Source organism: Hyperolius riggenbachi, chromosome 4 (genome assembly GCF_040937935.1).
Source record: "Hyperolius riggenbachi isolate aHypRig1 chromosome 4, aHypRig1.pri, whole genome shotgun sequence".
In the NCBI taxonomy this organism is placed as follows: Eukaryota; Metazoa; Chordata; class Amphibia; order Anura; family Hyperoliidae; genus Hyperolius; species Hyperolius riggenbachi.
In genome coordinates, this window is record NC_090649.1 from 165,468,259 (window position 1) to 165,493,258 (window position 25,000).

The 25,000-nt window shown below is 42.3% G+C and overlaps 1 protein-coding gene across 2 annotated transcripts in view; it reads left to right on the forward strand.

Moving 5' to 3' along the window:
• SMC4 (structural maintenance of chromosomes 4) overlaps nt 1-25,000 on the forward strand; it is an 88,811-nt gene that overhangs the window by 37,400 nt on the left and 26,411 nt on the right. For both annotated transcript variants that reach the window (XM_068280928.1, XM_068280927.1), the window contains exons 6-17: nt 7,591-7,755; nt 8,897-9,024; nt 12,409-12,549; nt 13,471-13,621; nt 13,722-13,886; nt 17,248-17,481; nt 19,351-19,536; nt 21,864-22,025; nt 22,152-22,377; nt 22,767-22,846; nt 22,934-23,086; nt 24,278-24,404. In XM_068280928.1, coding sequence (XP_068137029.1) covers nt 7,591-7,755; nt 8,897-9,024; nt 12,409-12,549; nt 13,471-13,621; nt 13,722-13,886; nt 17,248-17,481; nt 19,351-19,536; nt 21,864-22,025; nt 22,152-22,377; nt 22,767-22,846; nt 22,934-23,086; nt 24,278-24,404 — 1,918 coding nt within the window. The remainder of the gene's footprint in view (nt 1-7,590; nt 7,756-8,896; nt 9,025-12,408; nt 12,550-13,470; nt 13,622-13,721; nt 13,887-17,247; nt 17,482-19,350; nt 19,537-21,863; nt 22,026-22,151; nt 22,378-22,766; nt 22,847-22,933; nt 23,087-24,277; nt 24,405-25,000) is intronic.

Genomic DNA, 25,000 nt, shown 5'->3' on the forward strand with positions numbered 1-25,000 from the left:
TTTAACGTCACACTGTAAATGAGGCCTGAACGTTTTAATTTTTAGGCATGAAAGTGACAGCTTCTGTCTTGTCGGTACATTGTACCCACTAGGAATGTGAACACCCTCGACCACTGCTACACGGTCTTGAGGGACACATACAAAGCCACCTCATGGGCAGCACTAGGCGCATCTGACCACTGCCTCATCCACCTAATTTCCACCTATAGAAGGCGCCTTGAAACCGCAAAACCAATCCTTAAATCAACCAAAGTGTGGTCAAGCGGGGCCAAGCATCAACTTCAGGCTTGCTTCGACTGCAGACTGGAGGGCCCTAGAAGCACCAAACCTGGATGAGTGGGCAGATGTGAGCTCGTACATCAGGTTCTGCGAGGACCCCTGCATTCCAACTAAAACTCGCAAACTCTATCCAAACGACAAGCCTTGGTTCTCCAAGGAACTTGGAGAAGCAAGGAAGCCGCACACAAGTCATGGAACCAAGAGGAATACAGAAGGGCAAGAAACTTGCTCGACAGGGAACTGAGAAGCGCAAAGAAGGGATACGCAGACAAGCTGAAGGAGGACCTCTCCTCAAATGACTCTCAAGCTGTTTGGCGGGGACTTAAAGCTGCCACAAATTACAAGCCCCCCCCCCCCCCCAAAGCGCACCTCCCAGCACTGAGCTGGCGGAAAACCTCAGCAACTTTTATTGCAGGTTCGAGGAGAATGAGACTCCTGCGAGGCTTCCGAAGCAGCAGGCTTCACACAATACCGCAGTACCACCATGCCAAAACTTGCCTCCCCGGCCGTAAATGAGTTGGACGTGGCGTGCCACCTGTTCAGGCTAAAGGCCAGGAAAGCCTCAGGCCCTGATGGAGTGTCGCCAGCCTGCCTGAAAGCATGTGGACAACAGCTTGCTCCTATCCTTTCCTCCGTCTTCAACAAGTCCCTACAGTGTGGCAAAGTACCGGCATGCTTCAAGAGGTCCACCATCATCCCTTTACCCAAAAAGCAGGGCGTGTCCGACCTCAATAATTTCAGGCCTGTCGCCCTCACATCGGTCATAATGAAAACTTTCGAAAAAGGTGGTCCTCCCCCTCCTTAAATACAAAGCAGAAACCCAGCTAGACCCGTGCCAATTTGCTTACAGGGCAAATAGGTTGACCGACGACACCATTAACATCTGTCTGGAGCTTGTCAACCATCACCTCGACAAACCAAATTCATATGCCAGGGTTCTTCTCCTCGACTTCAGCTCGGCATTTAACACCATTAGCCCCCAAATACTACAAGAGAACCTGGCTGAGCTCGGGGTCCACCCCACACTCCAACTGTGGATCAATGACTTCCTTACAAACAGATCCCAGGTGGTAAAGCTGGGCTCCACCTCCTTGCAACCAAAGACCACCAACACAGGGGCCCCACAAGGCTGCGTCTTGTCACCATTCCTGTTCTCCCTTTACACGAACAATTTAAGATCCTGGGCAAGCTCTGTCAAGGTAATCAAATTTGCAGACGACACCACCATAGTCGGCCTGATCTCCAATAATGACGAGCAGGCATACCGCCACCAGGTGGACAGGATTTGCCACTGGTGCAAGGAGAACAAGCTGGTCCTCGACAATGCAAAAACGGTTGAGATTATCATTGACTTTAGGAAACATGCTTCCACCCCACCTCCACTGCACATTGGTGGAACGGAGGTGGAGAAAGTGCCCTGTGTCCACCTCCTGGGCACCACCATCTCCAACACCCTGAAGTAAAAGGCAAACACTGACTCCACCCAGAGGAAAGCCCAACAGATGCTTTACTTCGCCAACTGAAGAAGTTCGGCATGTCACCAAAACTCCTGACTAATTTCTATACCGCAACCATCGAATCGATCCTCTGTTCTTCCATCACTGTCTGGTATGCTGGCTCCACCGAAGACAGGCGCAAACTACAGAGGGTCAGCGGAAAGGATCATCGGGAATACACTCCCTGCTCTAGACTTCCTCTATAATGCCAGACTACTCTCCAGAGCACTGAAGATTGCCAAGGATCCCTCCCACCCTGGCCACCAGTTCTTCAATCCGCTTCCCCTGGGGCGGAGGTACCTGAGGTACCGGTCCATCTTCACAAAGACCACGAGACACAAAAACAGCTTCTTCCCATCAGCTGTAATTTCGCTGAACTCTATAAACTCTGCCCATGCTCTCCCCCGTAGGCCCCCCACGTTGACTTTTTCAGCCTGTAAACCACATGGCAGATGTGTTTGAAAAAGTATTATGCATGTCTTGAGATGAAGTGTCGTCTACTATGTTCTATGCTCTGTTGTCTCTTATGTTCCTATGTATATGCCCTGTATTCATGTGCCAAGCCCAATTCCGGGCACGACCCAGTCGTGCTTGGCGAAATAAATGCGATTCTGATTATAGTAAGCATAACTGATAATCAAATTACAGCCATAAGTTTTCCTGGCAGAATAAAACGTCTGATGGCAGGGGAGATAGAAAAAGGTCAATAAATGTATTTTCATTTAGGGACACTTAATAGGCTTATGCAAACACATGAAGGTGCACACCATATGAAAGATAAGTACAACAACTATGCTAATGTTGGGTGCTGTGTAAAATTGACAATCTATAAAAATGTACAAAACGCACACATGTAGGTTCAAATGCAAAAAAGGAGTATATTGAGTAACATAGGCTGACAAGATACAGTCAAAAACGTATAACCCTGTAAGGCATATATACAACTGTACATAAAGCTCAGCAACAACTGTAAGTACAACCTGCGGAATGCAATACATGTGCAAAATGCACGCTACAAGGCAAAGGTAAGTGGCAACTGCTGTAACTTAAAACCAGAAGTGCTGGCTGATAACTATACAAAGACATGTGGAATAACAAACCATTCAATGCAGCACAACAGAGCAAGAGCAGGGCACAAACACTGCTGCATTACCCAGACGCAGAGTTTTGGAAATGTCTATCAATGGGGCAAATGCAAGTGGCAACTGGAGCGAGGCAGCAGAGCGGTGATGTCCTTAATAGGGCTGCCACAGAGCAGAGGGTCCTGTATTCAAAGGTTTCATAAACTGAGAAGTTGGAATTGGGTGATTTTTGTACTAGCCTCATAGCCCTGCTAAGGCTGAGAAGTCAGAACAATTTGGGCTACCTGAAGTCTGTGGTTTCATGAACTGAGAAGATTGATTTGGATGTTTTTTGCACTGACTCCACAGCCCTGGCTCAGATAATTGGGAAAATTCTGCTCAGGAAACCAAGTAAACTTGCTCAGGCAAAAGACTACTTGTTTTTAAAATGGCTGGATGGCAGCTCAGAAATACTGTGTACCTGTATTTCTGAGCTCTTTATACTGTTTAAAACACAGGGAACATAAATAATTAGCCTCTCAGATGCATCAATGGTAAATGTGCCATATTCATAGGTCTTGAGTCAAATCTTAATTTCTGATTGCAAAGCCAGTCCAGAAGTTCTGCTATAGGTTTCAAGTCCTGCTTGAGTCGCAGGTAAATAGTTTCGGCTGATGAGGTTATCTTAAAGGGGTTCTGTGGGTATAAAAATCAAACAAGCTGACACTTACCTGGGGCTTCTATCTGCCCCCTGCAACTGTAATGTCCTGCGCTGTCCTCCTCCGATCACCCTTCCCCCGCCGCCGGTCCCGGTTTAATATTCGTGTAGACGAATAAGCTCATCGGGAGCTTATTGTGCATGCGCAGTACGAAGTTTTCTTGTACTGCGCCTACACAGTAATCTCCTGATGCCGCACACGGCCGCGCAGCCGCAGTGTAATCACTCGCGTGATTACACAGGGACTGGGAACAGAGCGTCGGAGGAGGATGGCATGGGACATTACTACTGCCAGGGGCCGATAGAAGCCCCAGGTAAGTGTCTGCTTGTTTGATTTTTATAATACCACAGAACCCCTTTAACCACCCTGGCGTTCTATTAAGATCGCCAGGGCGGCTGCGGGAGGGTTTTTTTTAAATAAAAAAAAAAAAACTATTTCATGCAGCCAACTGAAAGTTGGCTGCATGAAAGCCCACTAGATGGCGCTCCGGAGGCGTTCTTCCGATCGCCTCCGGCAGCCAGAAGTAACACGGAAGGCCGCAATGAGCAGCCTTCTGTGTTTGGCTTCTCCTGTCGCCATGGCGACGAGCGGAGTGACGTCATGGACGTCAGCCGACGTCCTGACGTCAGCTGCCTCCGATCCAGCCCTTAGCGCTGGCCGGAACTATTTGTTCCGGCTGCGCAGGGCTCAGGCGGCTGGGGGGACCCTCTTTCGGCGATCGGGCAGCACACGCGGCTGGCAAAGTGCCGGCTGCGTGTGCTGCACTTTATTTGAGCAAAATCGGCCCAGCAGGGCCTGAGCGGCAGCCATCGGCGGTGATGGACGAGCTGAGCTCGTCCATACCGCTAAGATGGTTAAGGCATTGAAACAGGAAAGTATAAGCTTTTGGGCTATCTTCACACTGGGGCATTTGTATTCCTGAAAGACAGGAAAAATTGCAAAAAAAAAGCCTAGTCAATGAAAAGTATGCTGCTTTGCAACTGTAAACTTGCATATTATCTGATGCATGACAGCATGTCTCGCATTATGCTGACACATTCCACCGCACCAAACTCGCTCACTCACTGATGTGAACATACCATTACAATATAATTGCATTGCCAACCTAATGTCACACTATGAATGTAGGTTAGGATTCTATGATAAGAAGGTAAAGCATTTGACCTTAATCTGCTGTTAAACCTACAACAAACAAAAGAAATTTATTTGGACCTAATGTGTATACAGTGAACTGTTAATATTATGTCATCTTGCTCAAACTATTTTGGAATGTAAGGTTATTAAAACTTTGTTTAATAATTAACTAGGTGGGGCATCCTAGCATGGCCAGAAAGTTAAAATGTCACTTCTTTGTAACTGCATCTGTATAGAATGTTACTCCATAATTTTTGGTGCACAACAGGCAGTAGGAACATTGACATCCTTGCAAAAATGCCTCCCACCCCTTTAAATTTGTTGTTTTTAATTGTGTTTTTGAACGGATGTTTGGATGCAAGTGTTGTGGTGTTTAATCTGGATGATTGTTTACGGATCCTTTTTCTTTAATTGCCTTTTCCCATGTGGGCACTTAACTCGCCAGTCTAAAATACACAAGTTAAGATTGTAATGTTGCAGTATTACAATGTACTCTAGATAGTTATTCTGGGGGATATGTTTTTGTTTAGTTTTTTCTTCTTTGTCAAAGAATGTGAGTAAATTTGATACTTCATAAATAGGTATAAAAATTCAGCAAAATAGGTTCTGGTAAAGTAGGCCTTCAAAGGTGTTTGTATTCTACAGCATCCAGCACCAGCAGGGATTGCCTGATGCCGCATACATGTACTTACCAGTTGCTTAAGCACAAAAAAAAGCACAAACCTCACCCTGCAAATACTTACCGGGACTCCAGCGATGTCTGGCAGTCTCCCCTCACCTCTTTGTGGGCTCCAAGTGGCTTTCTGGTGCCCTCTGTGCACGCAAATCACAGGACCCACATTGGGTCTTACCGGCTCCTGTGTATTGTGCCGGAAAGCCGATAGGAGCCTGCAGGGACGTACAGGGAGACTGCCAGACATCGCTGGTGTCCCAGTAAGTATTTAAAATGCCCCAAAAGTGCAGTCCCTGTTAGCCCACCAGCATGCCGGTTAGTTGAGACTTTCGGTTGTCTGAATACCGGGTAACAGGGACTTTGCTGTACTTAGACGAAGACTGCTCAGTAAGCTTCTGCTCAGTGATTTTATATTCCGTGGGGAAGCAGCATTATGCTAGACATACACCATACAGTTTGTGATAGATCAGGTAAGCAATCAGTGTCTTCCAGATATTGATTATTTACCTGGTCTTCCATTAGGTACCAGTAGATGTAAGGGCCAGTACACACCAAAAACCGCTAGCGGATCTGCAAACGCTAGCGGTTTTTGAAGCTGTTTTTCAGAGATATTCTAAGCATGTGTAGAGCAATTTTCTTAACACTCCTAGCGTTTTCTGGAGCGTTTTGTGTAGCAGATTATATTTTGTTTCAGTAAAGCTGTAACTGAACAGCTTCTGTAACAAAACCGCTTGGAAAAATCACTCTGATCTAGCGCATTTCAGAGCGATTTTTCACTTTCCTATACATTATATTGAGACAACAGCTAAACCGCCTCAGAAAACAGCTAAACTGCTGCAGGACCCGAGTTTGCTCAGAACTGCTCTTGGTTTGCACCAGCCCGAAAATAGTATTTCAGCTAAAAGCTTGCCTAATATCGATCTCACAGCCTACTAGCTTTTTCACTATCTGATGTAGTAAAAATGGCATAAATCTGGCAAAATTTGGCATTGCCTGATCAGTATTTGATCTAGCGATTGTACATTCCATAGTTTTCCGTAGATTTTCTTTGGCTTGGGTGGCAAATCTAACATCTAAATATATTTAAATATTGTGACTGCGACAGCCATGCAGACTAATTTGATGCCGTCTGCTCAGAGCTGTGGAGTCGGAGCAATTTCAGGCACCTGGAATCTGAGTTGGTGGTTTCATAAACTGAGTCGATTTTTGTACTCACTCCATAGCCATGCAAGGGCTGTGGAGTAGGAGCAATTTTGGGTACCCAGGGCCATATGCAATTCACTTTTTCACCTGAGTTTTCTTTTAGAAGATAATTTATCTTCAATTTAAAGTAACTTTTCAGTACTTTGCAATAGAAAAAGTTAAAATGATTTTGAGTATTTGTTTGCTTGCTGGTGGTTTAAAAGGCATTTTATTTAAAAGTTTGAGAAATTCTCCTAGGAGAAAACGCAGGTGAAAAAGGGAATTGTATATGGGCTCTGGAGTCAGAGTAAGTTGTTTCATAAACTGAGGAGTCTGATTTTTGTACTCATTCCATAGCCATGCAGGAGCTGTGGAGTAGGAGTCGGAGCAGTTTTGGGTACCTGGAGTTGGAGAGGGTGGTTTCATAAACTGAGTTGGATGATTTTTGTACCGACTCCATAGAACGTGCACTCAACCCCTTTGGTCAACATGACAAGGTCTGTTCTGAGTGTTACCTGTTTTGTCCACCAAGCTTCAGCTCAGTTTCAGGTTGTTGGCAATCTTCTTATATCCTAGGCCAACTTTATGTAGAGCAACAATTTTTTTCTCTCTGGCTTGAGGTGCCATGCTGAATTCCTAGTGACAAGTATGAGTGATAACTCAAAATTTAACACACCCACCTGCTCCCCCTTTCACACCTGAGACATTGTAACATGTGAAGTGGCATGACCCCAGGGAGGGGAAATGTGTAGTTGGGCAGAGTTTTGACATTCTTGACTTAGGGGTGTACTTATTTTTTGGTGCCAATGGTTCATACATGACTATTGTTGTTTTGAGGAGACAGCAAATTGGCACAGCTATACAAGCTGTACACTTACTACTTTACATTGTACCAAAGTGTCATATCTTCAGTGTTGTCCCATGAAAATATTTTTTTGAATTTCTGTAGGGATGACTTCAACCTATCATCATTCTTACTACTGAAGTGATTTCAACATTTTCTCCTTGAATTTTTGTATTTCCCCATAACTATAAACCCATTGTAGGGTGAAGTGGAACAGATTGCAATGATGAAACCGAAAGGGCAAACTGAACATGATGAAGGAATGCTGGAATATTTAGAAGATATAATTGGGTCCGAGAGGTTAAAACAACCAATCGAAGTTTTGTGTCGAAGAGTTGAAGCGTTAAACCAACAGCGAGGGGAAAAGGTAAAGTGTTGAATTTTTAAGGAGTAAATTGCAATTTTAGAGCATGTTACAGATGCTTCTGGATTTTAATTTTTTTTTTCTTGCAAATATAAGCTCTAAATTAGTACTGTTTTTACACCGCACACAATATTACAGTTTCCACACTCATGCAAATCACACCACCAGAGCATCAGCAAAATAATAAAAACTGGAACCCTTTTATACTAGTGCGAATTGATTGCAATGCTATTTTACTAGATCACAATACCATGCTGCATTTTTTTCCTGCATTTATTGAAAATAGTTGTAAAATTGCAACATAAATGACATTGCGTTTTGTGATTTGCAGTGGAAATGAGCCCTATACAGCTTTTTTTTTTTTTCCCCAGTTTTATTTTTGGTGCTTGAGTACATGAAGTTAAGTTTTTGGGTAGCGTTGAGCCTAAAAGAAACCATTTTATTTTAGTAATAGTGAATGTTTGACATAGCAGAATGGTATCCTATGGTCATAGTCTGAATTTTGGTGCAAGACATCTGCATGAAGACGCATGTTAAAAAAAAAAATGCAATTTTGATTCTGTATTTCACAATTATACACAGTCAAGTAATGGTTCTCTGCATGTATGTGTGAGCAAAAACATGTGCACCATATGATTGTTATGGTGTTGGGGCTCTATGAAGTTAAAGGACACCCGAAGCGAAAATAAACTAATTAAATAAATTGTATCTTTCTTCCTTCTCCTAAAAATGACTTTTTAATAATGATTCCACAGTTTTATGTTTAAATCTACTTTTTAAGTTTTAACTTTTTGTTTTTGCTCAGTGACACATTCATTGAAGTATGCCAGAGCTAAAATCTATGAACTATTGGCCCTTTTTATCTCTTTCCTGCTCTCAGAACACATTTTCTGCTAGATAAGTGTTTTTATAGTTAGAATTTCTTATCCGTGAGGGTCATACTGTAGTCACTTCCTTGGTGAGTCAGCCACTTACATACCTTAACTCTTTCAGGTACATATTTAACTCTTTCAGGTAGAGAAAGGAAAAAAGGAACACAGCATAGTTAGTGTGATAGGCGCTGTACATACCTATGTCTATCTCATCATGTCACACGTCACTTCGGGTATCCTTTAATGTAATACTTTTCTACTCCTTGTAATAGCTTAACAGAGTTAAACTGGTAGAGAAGGAAAAAGAAGCTTTGGAAGGAGAAAAGAACAAGGCAGTACAATTCCTCACCCTGGAAAATGAGACTTTTAAGATGAAAAATCAGGTCTGCCAATATTATATGTAAGTAATCCATTTCCTTATAGTGTGTGTGTCTGTGTCTGTCATGTTAACCTTTTTTCTCCCTGCACTGCAGAACGCCAATACCGGTTTGTTCAGCATCATTAACATTGTCTAATATGGTATTGAAATTAATTTAATTTTAATTACAAACAATCTTTGAACTACTTCCAAGCTCCAGCCTCCCTTCCTCCTATACCATTCTGCCGAGGCAAGGTATCTTTCAGGGGTTGTGTTGTGTGCTTGAGGGGTGCACAAGGGCAGATTCAAATTAAACAGTAGATTTCTTATCTATTCCTCCAAACCCACGTGATCACTGGCTGGCCTGCACATTGATTCAGAGTTCAGTTGATGCAGCCAGTGCAAAATAGATGTGGGAGGCGCATGAGTGGACTGGTGTACCAAAGGCCCAGCCAAATTGATGGCCTGTTGGGTTACCATTAGTAACAGCAGCCAGTTATGCTTTGGCGGGTAAGATAGTGGGGTGTATAGGGATCTTCTAGCCCATTAATGCTGAATACAATAAATAAAGCAAATCTGCTAAATAATATAGTTCTCTTTTTTAATAGTGCAACAATCCCCCCCCCCCCCCCCCCCTCTGCTTTAAAAAGAATCTGTATTGTTAAAATCGCACAAAGGTAAACATACCAGTGCATTAGGGGACATCTCCCATTCTCCTCTGTCACAATTTCGCCGCATTAAAAGTAGTCAAACCATTTTAAAAAGTTTGTTTATAAACAAACAAAATGGCCACCAAAACCGGAAGTAGGTTGATGTACAGTATGTCCACACATAGAAAATACATCCATACACAAGCAGGCTGTATACAGCCTTCCTTTTGAATCTCAAGAGATCATTTGTGTGTTTATCATCTTCCCCCTGCAGCTCTCACCCACTGAAGAGTGACAGGCTGAGAGTTGGCAGCCTTCCAGACCCAGGGCGACAAATCCAACAGGAGAGAGATGAGTTGATTTATTACAGAGATGGTGATAGTAGAAAGTGCTGCAGTAAGCCAGAGCATATTAGGGCTGGTTCAGACGGGCGTTTTTGTGGCGTTTAACGCAGCGTTTCAGACGCAGCGTTTTTTGGGATCTACTGCCATCCCATGCAAGTGAATGGGAGCGTTTACAGCTGGCTTTTGCAGGCTTTCATGAAAGCCTGGCAGTAGATCCCAGCGTTGCGTCTAGTCTCAAAAGCAACATGCTGCTTTCAGAGGCAGTAAACGCGAGGAAACAATAGCAGAGACCAGAACTGCTAGCCTTGAATGCTTTTCAAAAACTAGTTTTTAAACGCTGGCGTTTGAACGCAATGCCAAGCAAAAGCTCAGCAGACGCCCGTGTGAACCAGCCCTTAGAATAGGTTTAGGAACTTGTAGGATAGTATAAAAAGGATGACATTTTATTAGTCTCTTTAAAGGATAAGCAACAGTATAATAACTCCTGCAAAATGTCTGCAGTGTCACTACGTTTTGCTTTCATGGAAGCAGACAAAAGGTTAACATCCTGTGTTTAAATAATAGTTGTCTGCCGAGGACTGACAAATTTCTGTTGACACAGCTAATAGATCTAATTACTTAAAGATGAGGGGGCAGTAGACAGGCTCTTATCTCTAAAGCATTTCTTTCTGTTATCCTTGTCCTGTGCAAGTGTTCTGATCCATTTTAAATACTTATTTTAATTTTTATTAAAAATCACTGTCTGGAAATATTAAACTGCCATTTTCTCATTAACCATCCTTATAGGTGTAGTATGGATAATTAATAGAACATAAGTAGCAAAAGTCTCACATTTTTATTTTCAGTTTTATATAGCTTTTTTCTATAACATTACATTATTCTCTAATATTTTCAGTTTACAAATTACACCCTGTATTTTAAATGACACAGAGCAGGGCTAATGACCCTTTAAACTTCCTGGCAGGAAAACTTTTTTAACAAACCATGAGACAGAGATAAGTGCTTCAGAAAATAGAATTGCTCTCTGACTAAATTAATCGGAGAGCTCAGAGAAGCTCTTTTGCATGGATAACTGAAGTTTCTTAACTTCTCCTGTACTGGAAACAATATGAAACTCATATGTGTTACTAATGTTGTATTTCTTAGCTGTACTTCAAATACAAATGTGTTGTTCCCCAGAATTTTTTTCCAGCTGGGTGGCATGAAAATGTAGCTGGGTGAGGAGGGGGGGGGGGGGTTCACACTGGGCCGGTGAAACTCTGCTTACTGCATAGGAGGAGCATGAGGAGACAAGCTGGTGACAGCCGGGAGCTCACCAAAATTAGTTGGGTAGAGCACCTGGCTAATAGAACCTGGGGAGAACACTGCAAATCCTTATAACTTTTTCACTTCAGATTCCCTTTAAAACATTGGGGTGACTTTCAAAGTACCCTTTTTGCTTAACCTCCTTAGCGGTATGCCCGACACTCTGGGCTGTCCCCAGGAGTCCCCCAGTATAATTTTTAGAGATCCCATGGCTGTAATAGCTTCGGCTAGCACTAGGCTAGCTAGCAGTGGTGGCCGGCATCCCCCCCCCCCCCCCCGTTTACTTTTGATCCCCCCCGATCGCCCGCTAAATACATTACCCCGCCCCTGGATCCAGCGATCGCGCAGCCTCCCTGCACATCTCCGGTCCTTTCTATGGGGAGGATCGGGTCTGCGCATGACGTCATGTTCGTTCCTACCCATAAAGAGCGGAGCTGTCCGGGGAGGCTGCGCCGGCCGCTGGATCCAGGCTAGGTAATATATTTAGCGGCCGATCGGGGGGGATCAAAGGTAATCGGGGGATGCCACCCACCACTGCTAGCTAGCCTAGTGCTAGCTGAAGCTATTACAGCCATGGGATCTCTAAAAATTATACTGGGGGACTCTGCCGCAAACCCTCCTGAGCGGCGTAACGCTCATGTGGTTAATTGAGCTTAAATGTTTCATATTTGTTCCTTTTTGCTATTTATTCCACCATTTTAAAAATCTATTTTTGTGTGTCTTGTATTTCTCAAGGTTTGTATACATTGGTTGATTGCGGCCAGGTTATCGAAATAATCGATTTTCCCGGATCAGCGAAAGAAAGTTTGCTCTCAAGAAATTACTTTGCATCTCTCATGTAGATTTCTGCTAAAATCTGTTTAAAAATCTATTGAACCACTGCTCTGTTGATATTTATATTTTATATTGTTTGGTGCAGTACCATCCATGATGCTGTGCAACCTGCCAACAAGCAATGAAAATACACTTCAGTTTCTGATCAAAGTGTCTTAAATTTAAAATCGATCATGTGTGATTGTATAGATGGTCATAAAGTTTACTGCAGATTTGGCCAAGATCTGCTATAAAAAGGTTATTAATGTTTTTACATGCCTAATTTTTCTCTTGTGTGCAATCTTGGATTACAGACATGAATTGCAGAAACGTATTCAAGAGGAGGAGCAAGAAAAAGAAAAAACTCAAGAAAATACAAAGGAGATAACTGAGAAAAGCAATGTGCTAGCTGAAGAACTGAAAGCAAAAAAGAAATCATTAAAAGATGTAGAAAAGTAGGTGTAGATATTTTATCAGAAGTTTATTCCAAACACTCACATGAATTTTTAGTTTATGGGGTGGTCTTTGTGTTGAAGTATAATTCGAGGTTCAGGAGATTCAATAGCGGAGTAATTCTTTCATGTACTGACCTCTACCTGAATTTTTGTCTCTCTGAAAAATTCATCTTTTGGTGGGAGGGGGTTGGCTTTTTAGTAGGCCCATTCAAACATATCTGTTGCAAATTCATTGAGGAAGCATATGACCTGTATGACTTATAATAAAGGCATCAGGCTACATTACTACTTATCTGACTAATGCCACTCACCTGCTTTCGAGTACCAACAAACCTTGGAGCAGCAACTATACAGTATAGATACAGTACCAGCATTGTGTGATCTGAGTCTAAATATAGTAGAATGCCATTCAGTGCAGGGTTTTTCTGTGTTCTTGCGCTATACATAACCTTAGTCACTAGTACGCTATACACATGAAAATGTTTCTCTGTTACACAGCGCACATAGGCCCTGATTCAATCCAATTTTTCTCCCAAGTTTTTTCTCTTAGGTAGATATTTTCACATCTTATCAATAATGCCTTTTAAGCCACCAACAAGCAAGAAAATAGAGTAATTTTGACCATACTTTTTCTTCTACTTTTTTGTACTTTTTTTCAATTTCAAAGTGCTGAAAAGTTATTTTAACCAGAAGAGGAAAAATACTCTCCTAGGACAAAATGTGTATTGCATATGGCCCAAACTGTGAACATATAGTAAGGCTACCTACTTTTCCAATTTATTTCCATATGCACACATGCATGGTGTGAAAGGAGCATAATATTTGCCAGTCTTTTGGAGATGGAAGTGTTTTGTTTTGTTGAACTTGCGGTCCAGAATTAAGTGTAAATCTTACTTTTTTTTTTTTTTTTATCTTCTTAAGAGAAATGAATAAAATCAGTAAGTTTGTGGAGGAGAGCAGAGAGAAATTTACACAGCTGGACTTGCAGGATGTTGATGTACGGGAAAAGCTCAAGCATGCAAAGAGTAAAGTAAAAAAGCTTCAAAAACAACATCAGAAGGATAAAGAGAAGGTAGACTTATTTTTTGGGGCTACCTGTTTTTTTGTATACTGGTGTTTACGTTTACTTAGTTATAGTAAATTCAAATTATGCATCATTTTACATATTTTAGGTAGAAGAGTTAAAGAGTGTTCCTGCCAACAGTCAAAAGATAATTGAGGAGGCTTCCAGTAAAAAAGAGACCCTTGAAAAGCAGAAAGAGAAGGAAGAAGAGAAGCTGAAGGAAGTAATGGACAGTCTGAAGATAGAAACTCAAGGTTTACAGGAGGAAAAGGAGGTAAGAACTTAACTTAAAGGAATCCTTAGGCAAAAGTAACAAAATTAGCTTTATTTACCTGGGGCTTCCTCTTGCCCTGGCAGCTGACATGTCCCTCGCCGAAGTGCCGGTGGTCCCCTGTCCCCTCGGATGCTGACCTCGCCAGGTGGGCATCCACTGCGCCTGCGCGAGCGACGCTGTCAGTCATGCTCACGTTGTCTGGAGCGTTCGGCGTGTGATTGATAGTGGCGCTGGCACAGTGGATGCCCACCTGGCTAGGTCGGCATCTGCAGCGGAGGGGACCGGGAGCCACCAGAGCTTCGGCGAGGGGCATGTCTGCTGCCAGGGCTGGAGGAAACCCCCGGGTAAGTAAAGCTAATTTTGTTAGTTTTGCCTGATGATTCCTTTAATGTTTTATGTCATTAATTTCTACCCACCCACTCTGGAAACTATAGTTTAAATCTGAAAGTCTTTGAGCAGTAATGGAAGAGAGGGGCAGAATTTTAGCTCAACTCGTGGAACATATAAAAATCACAATTTAATCCAGCAGAGCGTTCAGATTATTTCTGAACGTGTTCTTTTCTTCAGACAAAAATACTACCCAAACCTGTCATATCAGCACCTTCATGTATGCTTCTTCACAATCCACTCTCAAACCGGGAAGTGGAGGAGGCCACCGTGAGCCAATCAGCTTCTCCTTTGCATTAGTGTACTTCCTGGACAGCACTCCTTGCTTGCTGTTGTCGTGCAAGGTCTAGCTCAGGCATGGGCAAACTCGGCCCTCCAGCTGTTACGGAACTACAAGTCCCACAATGCATTTGCCTTTATGTGATGACTGTGGCTGTCAGACTCCTGCAATTCATTGTGGGACTTAACAGCTGGAGGGCCAAGTTTGCCCATGCCTGGTCTAGCCAGTCTGGCTGCGACAGACTTTGTCAAGTCCAAGAAACCAAAGTGATTAACGCTGACCATTCAAATAGAATTTTTTTTCACCTCCAAGATGTGAATAAACAAAACCAGGACATACTATAGCAAAAACAGGATGTGACTACAGCTCCACATATACTCCGATATAGCTCTTACCACACAGTAAACCGGGTGCATACTTCAGGATAAGACCATGTTTACATTGCAGTGTAGGTCTTCTATGCACAACGGACAAGTGATGGCATACTGCTACAATTTCAACCTTATGTGTATATACCCCTCCCCTCTCATCGTGCAACCAATCGCTTAAGAGACAGACCTGATGGAAGACTTAAGGCTCATACACACATCAGACTATAGTCTTTGGAAAATGAAAGATCACAGACCAATCTTACCACCCTTCATGTAGTATGAGAGCCATACCTTCACAGTCTTCTATGGAGCTGAACTCCACATCAGAAAAAAATCTTTGCAAGATGCTGCACACAAAGATGTTGTGCAGGCACAAAAGATCTGTTCCTGCCAAAAATCCATTCCTGCAAATTGCAATGATAGTCTATGAGATCTGCAGATCATCATACACACATGATTTAACTGACATTCATCTGCAGATCAAGCAATCATCTGCAGATCTGAAAATCCATCCTGGTGGATCTGATCTGCAGATGAATGTCAGTTAAATCATGTGTGTATGATGATCTGCAGATCTCATAGACTATCATTGCAATTTGCAGGAATGGATTTTTGGCAGGAACAGATCTTTTGTTCCCCATTATTAGTGACTGAGATACACACTCTGTCTGGTAGTCAGCGACCCAGCAAATATTTGGTACTGTTTTATGACAGGTTTATAGCGTGTTTATATAGCGCAGACAATTTTTAGTAATAGAGGAGCGCATGGTGAAACAATCATTTCTCTTAGTATGTTTGAGCATATATTTGAGCAGGGGTATACATCCAGCAATGCAAATGTAATGTGATCACAACATTGGTCTAAGAACAGTACAGAACTGATGAAGTTTTTATTTCCCTGTATTTGATATATTTCATACACAGTTTGGTGGTTTGCTGGTGAAAGTGGACCCAAACCAAACATTTTTTTAATTCAAAATATTTAGTTGTACCACTCTGACACATACAACGATAAATAAACACTCCTTCAAGCCTATGAGCATTTGAGTGCATGTTTTTCACCCTTCTCTTTTCATACTAGGGTTATACAGGAGGCAGCCATTACTTCTGAGCTTAGTAGGAGGTTTTAGATCATGGGTGTGTTTATCAGCTACCCTCCCTCACAGGGGTGTCGTCTGTGAAATCTCACACAAGCTGAGATCACCTCCCCTGTGACAACAGTAGCAGCCTGTGTTTTTTGTTTTTCTCCTCCACCAGTTTGCCAGAAAAATCCCGGCAATATGAAAGGAAGGGAGGGGTTCCTCCAATAAATGTAAAATATTTTATATTTGTCATCATGCAGCTTTAAAAAAGCGGCTATTTATCATTATTTAGAAAATGGATTTTATTTCTGAAATCTTGTATTTTTAGTTTGGGTCCACTTTAAGGGTACTTGAGCACTTCATATGCACTTGATATGCACTGGGGAAAGATTTACAGGTTTGTTTGCAAGAGTTTTCTTACCTGGGACATAATATACCATAGTAAAGTTTACCAAAAGATTTGTGAATTGGTAAGTGTGCAGTTGTGTGCATACCCTCATCAATAATTTTTGTTTATTAATCCAGGCTGTGCTGGATGTATTAGTCTCCCTTAGCTTAATAACATTTACTGCACACACAAAAAATAAGTTATCCCCCTCCCACTCTTAAAAAAAAAAAAAAAATGAACTGAAGTAAATTTCATAATGTAAGCAAATGAAAATAAAAATGCAGAGCATATTAATTTACAGTAGAATACAGTATTTTCAGCATTATATTAGATTTTCACAAGACCACAAAGCACTTTGACTGAAGGCTGCATGATTTTATTGCAGCCACTCAATGGCAGCAAAACCTTTATGCTTCGCTTTCTGAGCAAGCACCACTCAAGAAAACCGATTTCGGTACAGCATTTTGTGCCCATGTAATGCTCGAGGAAAACAGTATAGAGTTTAAGTTGAATTACTGTCGGTGCATGCAGCAGCAATTGCAAGAACATTTTATTTATTAAATGTTAAGCAACCCCTGCTGTGATCAGAAACGACAAAGGTAAGGGAAGGAAAACTTATGCCAGCAAATTTTTAATAAATTCAAGCCAAGTTTGTATGGTCATATATGGGCTCTAACTTTGGAGAAACGTTTTCAGTTTCAAAATTATTTTAGAAAAATATTGCATAGAATAGTTATACAGTTTTTCATTGATTGTAGTGATACGTTGTTGAGAATGTGGCTAGGGTTAAAGACACTCTAACGACCTCAGGAGTACACTTTAACAAATGTTATTTGCTGTACTTAACCTGTAGGGCAAAGAAAAAGAACTGATGGAGCTGAACAAAAGTGTGAATGAGACTCGCTCAAAGATGGATGTTGCTCAGTCCGAGTTGGATATCTATTTGAGTCGCCACAACACAGCTTTGTCTCAGTTTAATAAAACTAAGGAGGCACTAAACACTGCTTCAGCAACACTAAAAGAAAGGAAAACTGCCATCAAAGAATTGGAGACCAAACTGCCAAAGGCACAGGAAGATCTGAAGCAGGTGAGTATCGTACACATTTCCACACACTTTTAGTACTCTTAAAGGAAAATGTTTGACTGGATTGCGCATACTGCTGGCTGTGTTTACATAACATTTTCTGTATGTTAAGACCTAGAGCACTTATTGCATTTCTGAGTCCAAATGCTCTGATGATTGGCTTCTTTGCCTTGGCTGTATTGCCTGCCATGACAGCACTAATGAGAACATCTCATATAGGCTGTTTGCAGAGTAATCATGTAGTTTGTCAGACAGCCCTTGGAAAAAACGTTACCAAATCCATATAGTAGAAAAGTAAATGAGTGAATATACTTTGAATGGATATTGAGGTAGTCCCCCATATTACATAAAAATTGTAAGATTGTGTCATTGATGGGCACCTTTTCTGATCAACTAGCTAAGCTGCTTGGGCTTGTCAACATTAGCGCCACCTGCACACGCAAAGTCAAGCTGTCAAAAGAATACAGGAAAAAACAGCTGCTCAAATGGAACCTTACTGTCCTTAAACAGCAAATTCAGTGTAAATCTCACATGCAACCAATCCTCTAATATAAATGCTGGGTCTTTCTCCCAAATCCCTCCTGGAGTCTTGTGTGCGCCGACTTCAGGCGTATAGACCCGCCCTACTCGCAGAAAAGTGTCATGGTGCTTTCTCTATCCAAGATAAAGTGCCACCGAAGCACCAGGGCCCTTTTCTGCAAGGTGGCATGGCTACGAGTTGGAAGCCGGAGGCACAGGGTTTCAGGAGGAAAACGGGAGAAAAAGCCCCGCCAGGTTTAACTTTATATTAGAAAATTAATTGCATGTGAAACTTGCACTGAATTTTCTCTTTAAGGGGCACAATTTCAATGAAAATTGTTGCAAACAACATAGATCAGCCTTATAAAATCTTAAAAAAACATTGCTTTATTATTTGAAAGTATATAAATTCTATACGCTGATTTTATCAGGGCTGTGGAGTCTGTACAAAAATCTGCCGACTCAGACTCCTCAGTTTATGAAACCATGACTCAAACTCCGACTCCGGATACCCAAAATGACTCAGACTCCTTTATGCTGGGCATACTCTGGTCGATCCGGCGGCTGATTAGCCGCCGGATAGACTCCCGCCGCGTCTCCGCTCATGCGCGCGCCTCGCCGGCGCTTCTCATCTTCCCCTCGATTCGCTGCTATTGTCCGCCCGCGGGTTTCGAGCGCGGAATCGATCCCTGCAGTGATCGGACACGTCGGATATTATCAATCGAGCCATCAGGCCCGATTGATAAGCCTCCCTTGACGCCGTATATGTCCAGCCTTAGTCTAATACTTAACAGGGCTGTGGATTAAAGAGAAACTCCAACCTAGAATTGAACTTTATCCCAATCAGTAGCTGATACCCCCTTTTACATGAGAAATATAATGCTTTTCACAAACAGACCATCAGGGGCGCTGTATGACTGATTTTGTGCTAAAACCCCTCCCACAAGAAGCTCTGAGTACCGCGGTACTCTGGGCAAACTGCCACAATGTAACAATGTTCACAGACAGGAATTAGCTGTTTACAGCTGTCTCTAACAGCCAAAACAGCTAGCAGCAGCTACATAACCTGCCCACAGTAAAAATGTCACCATGTAATGTCAGAATGTAAATCGGGGAGAGGAAAGATTTTACAATGAGCAAACACTGACTAAATCATTTATACATAATTATGGTAAAAGAAGCACTTCTTTACTACATTATTTTCACTGGAGTTCCTCTTTAAATCAACGACTCTGACTCCAGGTGCCCAAAATTACCCCGACTCCTCCACTCCGACTCAGACTTCACAACCCTGGATTTTATACACCTTGTCAGCTGGACGATTTTATTTTAATGACTATTTTCCAATTCCAGAAAGAGAGCGAGTTGGAAGTACTTACGCAAGAAGAAATTGCTGTGAAGAATGAGGTTAGAGAGATCAGACAGAAGGTAGAAGAAGCCAGAAGTTCCATGTCTGCTAATCATAGCAGAGGAAAAGTTCTTGATGCTCTGATTCATCAGAAGAAACAGGGAAAAATTCCTGGCATCTATGGAAGACTGGTATGTTTCTATGAATTGTTAGATGGTGAGATGTCATGCAGACATTACTCAGATGGGCTTTTCTCATAAAATGCATTCTAATCATCCTTTTCATTGACCAAAAGTTCATTCATGCTTCCAATGAAATACAAAGTGCAGCATTTTGGAGAAATATTGGTTATAGTGGTAAATGCTGTTCTTTGCAAATTTTGCTTTTGGCCTTGAAACAAGATATATGTAGTTGTCATGTTCTTGCAGTATGCTTTAAATTACTAGTCGAATACTTCTGTATACGCTGCTTTGAAGGATATTCCAAATGTATTTATTACCGTATTTCGCGCCGTATAAGACGCTCCGGAATATAAGACGCACCCAAGTTTAGAGGGCAAAAACCTGGGAAAAAATATATATATTAAATCTGGTGCGTCTATATTCCAGGAGCGTCTTTGTACATGTTGTGTCCTCCCGTGTACCTTATCTCTCCACCTGTGTGCCCCATCTGTCCTTCTGTGTGCCATCTCCCACATGTGTCCTCCTGTGTCCTCTCCCCCATGTGTCCTGTGTGCCCCTTCTCCCCATGTGTCCTGTCTTCCACATGTGTCCTCCTGTGTCCTGGCTCCATGTGTCCTCCTGTGTCCTGGCTGGCTCCATGTGTCCTCCTGTGTCCTGGCTGGCTCCATGTGTCCTCCTGTGTCCTGGCTGGCTCCATGTGTCCTCCTGTGTCCTGGCTCCATGTGTCCTCCTGTGTCCTGTCTCCATGTGTCCTGGCTGGCTCCATGTGTCCTCCTGTGTCCTGGCTCCCCCACGTGTCATTCTTTGACTGCCTCCCCGCATGCCTCAGCTTTTCCCCTCTATTTTCCTCCCTCCATGTGCGCATCTCAACCCACCCCCCGCGTCTCAGATATGCCCGCTGTAAATCCTTCCCCCCTGTGTGGGCAATCACTGTGCCTGGCTCCCCCGCGTGCCTTAGCGTTTCCCCTCTATTTACCTCCTGCCCCCCTCCATGTGCGCATCTCCCCGTTCCCCCCCCCGTGTCTCCGATGTAAATATTTCCCCCCTCCGGGTCTGCAGCGGCTTACCTAATACATGCCGCCGCGAAGTCTGCAGACAGCCGGCTACTCCATATGTTTCCTCTACTGCGCGGCTACTGATGACGCAATCAGTACAGGCCGCGCAGTAGAGGAAACATATGGAGTAGCCGGCTGTCTGCAGACTTCGCGGCGGCATGTATTAGGTAAGCCGCTGCAGCTGCAGACCCGGAGGGGGGAAATATTTACATCGGAGACACGGGGGGGAACGGGGAGATGCGCACATGGAGGGGGGCAGGAGGTAAATAGAGGGGAAACGCTAAGGCACGCGGGGGAGCCAGGCACAGTGATTGCCCACACAGGCAGGGAATCCCCAATGGCGGCGGGGCGGCGGTTTATAGCGGCGGGCGTTCGCAAGTTGGGGATTCCCTGCCTTTGCCGTATAAGACGCAGGGACTTTTTCTCCCCATTTTTTGGGGAGAAAAAGTGCGTCTTATACGGCGGAAAATACGGTATTTATTTATTGTATTTATAAAGCACCAACATATTACGCACAGCATAATATACATACAGCAAATACACTCCATATGAACAGGGAGTTAAACTTCTAGGTGAGACCAATATAGGTGTTGTGAAGTTATCTAACCTGAATATATAACATGCCTTTCCTAATTATGTTTCTCAATCTGTGGAGAATTGAGAAAAAAAAGTCAGCATAAAATGAGTTGCGTAAAGTCACTAGCAGAGTATTTAACAGTGGTGACTAGCAATCGCTACTTTGAATGTGGTGGTAGTTCAGTATAACCATTGTGGGACAAGCTGCCCCATCTCCAGTGCCACTGTGTACAGTATCAACTGGTATTGTATTGTGCATAGACCCCCTCCATGGTGAACACTGCTCAAACTTTTCTAAGGAAACCAGATCTACTTTCAGCAACTAATTTTCATATAAAATATCTAATGTAAGAGGGGGAGCAGCACCAATATATTAACCCTCGGGAGAGTTATGTGTTTGCAACCAAAGTATGCCCATTCCCGTATATAACAAAAGGCAAATGTTGCAGTACATAGTTCTTTATTCAAAGTGCAAAGTACGACAGCAACGGTTTCAGGTGATCTTCAGAAGTTGTTCTTTCACATATTAGCCACAGGGCTGCCTTGACCCATTAAAATAAACCAATCTGGGGATACGTGGCATTAGAACAGCTTGTGGGAGTGCTCCCACTTAGCTGGTGGTATCCTTTGACTAAAGCGCTTTACCTATTTCTTTCTTATAACTCAAACACCCCTCTTAGCAGCACCATGTTCATTGTTTTTCAGGGTGATCTGGGAGCTATTGATGAAAAATATGATGTTGCAATTTCTTCCTCATGTGGTGCTTTGGATCATATTGTGGTAGATACTATTGACACAGCACAGGAGTGTGTTAATTTCCTGAAGAAACAGAATGTTGGAGTTGCAACTTTCATTGGACTGGACAAGGTACCATTCTCCACATTAATAAGTTAAAGCAAAAACAAACTCAAAGCAATGTTTCCAGTGATTGAGCCACTATTACGCTGTGTAACCTCTGCATTAAAATGTTATCCTGTCTAATTTATTACACAGATGAAACATTGGGAAAAGTCAATGGGTAAAATACAAACGCCTGAAAACATCCCACGCCTGTTTGATATGGTGAAGGTAAAAGATGAGCTTATAAGACCAGCTTTCTACTTTGCTCTGAGAGATACACTGGTTGCTGATAGTTTAGACCAAGCAACTAGAGTGGCTTTCCAGAAGGACAAGCGGTGGAGAGTGGTATCGCTACAAGGACAAATTATAGAGCAGTCTGGTAAGTTTTTCGTTACTCTTTGTCTCTGCAGAGAGACTGTAGGACTGTTTTTGCTTTCTACTCTGAGGACTATAACCTCTGGTGTAAAACAAATGTGCCATCTTAATGTACCCATCAACCTGCCTACCGTGTTGTACTCTAAATGGCACATCTATTGTAGACTTCCTGTATGTGAAAGTTACATACTTGCCTTCGTAGAGGGAAGTTTCTAGATCCTCCAGAGGTGTCCTACAATTTATTTGAAAAAAAAATCCTAGTGATTCTGGAATGTGTAATTTTAAATGGGTAATAAAATAGCTGTTGGCCAGTTTTGAGTTTTCATCAGTTTTCTTACTTGAAGACACTGCTTCAGATTAAAACTACTGGATTGTTTCTTGTACTGTTCCTAGGTACCATGACTGGTGGTGGAGGAAAAGTTATGAAAGGCAGAATGGGGAATGCCGTTGTCGTTGAAATTTCGGAAGAAGAGGTTAGGTTCAAAGCTTATTTTACCTTCTGCAGTGTTAATATTGTTCACTTTTAATATTCACAATGTTGTATGCATATTATTTTACAGTTAAAAAAGATGGAGTCCAAACTTAAATGTGACTTTGAGAAAGCTACAGTAATTCAAGATCGTAAGGTTCAACTTGAAGATACAGTAGCTAAACTGCGACAGTCTGCTCGGGAGATGAAGAATACCTATGAAAAATATACAGCCAATCTACAGGTAATAAAAACAGTCACGTCCAAAGTTGGGATTTTTCTCTGGATTTTTAAAGCAGTTTCTTAATTTACCTGTAATTTTTGTGGATATAGTCCTCAATGGCTCTTTATTCTTACAACATGCTCAGAAAAAAAAATATATAGCAGTTTTCTCCCCAGAAATTTTTTTCTAGCCGGGTGGCATGAAAAAATAGCGGGTGGGGCAAGATGAGAGAATGCAGGGCCAGTGCTTCTCTGCACAACTCTGCTTACAGCATAGGAGGAGTTGAACCAATGACAGCCGGGTGCTCACCAAAACTAGCCGGGTGGAGCACCTAGCTAAAAGAGTCTGGGGAGAAAACTGTATAGAAAAAGAATCTCCTTTGCACATTTCAAATTCACAACCATCTTACTTTATTGACTTTGCATATCAAAAAGGTCCCCTCCCTAAAACCAATGCTAACACAATGAAAGAGTTTAAGTCATACACAGCCTCTGCAATGCTATGGAGGTGAGAGGCTAGCTGAGGGGCAGCCTACCTGAACTGACAGGAGTTAGGCAGCGATGTCTAGTGTGTAAAGCTGTAACAGGAGGCAGGCAATCCCTGTGAGGCGGCAAGATGCAGATAGCTGTGAGTCATGTGTTACGATATACATACAGAAACATGTGGATACATGATTTACCAGTACCTTTCAGACAACTCTGGATTTGGATTTACAGTATAAACAATGTATTATGGTTGTTTTCAATGTGATTTCAATTAGTTGCTACAGTTTATACAATACTGCTTTTCGGTCTCTTTTATCCCCCTATACATTCCTAGTGGTTTGGGTCACCCCGAGCTGCTTGGTTACTCTACAATACTGCTAAAACCATCAGGGCCAGAAAAAGTCATGTTACTGCTAGTGCTATCTCCCAGTGTGGTTTCACACGAATACTGGGATGTGGGGAAAAGGTAGTGATAGGTCTGTCACATGCTTCATAATCAAGCAGAAATATGTACACATGTTGCAGTATTTTTGCAATGTGGTAGTGTATCTTGGTGGACGTCCTGTTATGCTTACCCAGGGTTTCCATGACCGTTATATTGAGGGTCTTATTTGGAAATGTTTATCTTGTCAGTTTGTCACTTCAGGTTTGTGTCAAGGTTTTGAGTCAGATTACCTTCTTTCATAACGTTTGTTTTAACTTGTCTTAATAATTTTTTAATTTATAGAGTCTTTCTGAGCAAGAAACACACCTGCAATCTCAAGTGAAGGCGCTAGAAGCTAACGTGGCTGCTAGTGCCCCTGACAAAAATCAACAAAAACAGATGGAAAAAAGTTTGGAAACATTCAAAAAGGGTACGTGTCCTTTTCATGAATCTGCATTCACAGAAATGGTATTCCATTTATTGTAGCCAGGCTGAGTACATCATTAGAAATATTGCTATATTAACCACTTAAGGACCGCAGTCTTTTCACCCCTTAAGGACCAGAGCCATTTTTCCATTCAGACCACTGCAGCTTAAATGGTTTATTGCTCAGTCATACAAGCTACCATCTAAATGAATTTTACCTCCTTTTCTTGTCACTAATACAGCTTTCTTTTGGTGCTATTTGATTGGTGCTGCGATTTTTACTTTTTATTCTATTCATCAAAAAAGACATGAATTTTGGCAAAAAAATGATTTTTTTAACTTTCTGTGCTGACATTTTTCAAATAAAGTAAAATTTCTGTATACATGCAGCGCGAAAAATGTGGACAAACATGTTTTTGATTAAAAAAAACCCATTCAGTGTGTATATTGGTTTGGGTAAAAGTTATAGCGTTTACAAACTATGGTGCAAAAATTGAATTTTCCCATTTTGAAGCATCTCTCTCATTTCTGAGCACCTGTCAGGTTTCATGAGGTGCTAGAATTCCAGGATAGTATAAATACCCCCCAAATGACCCCATT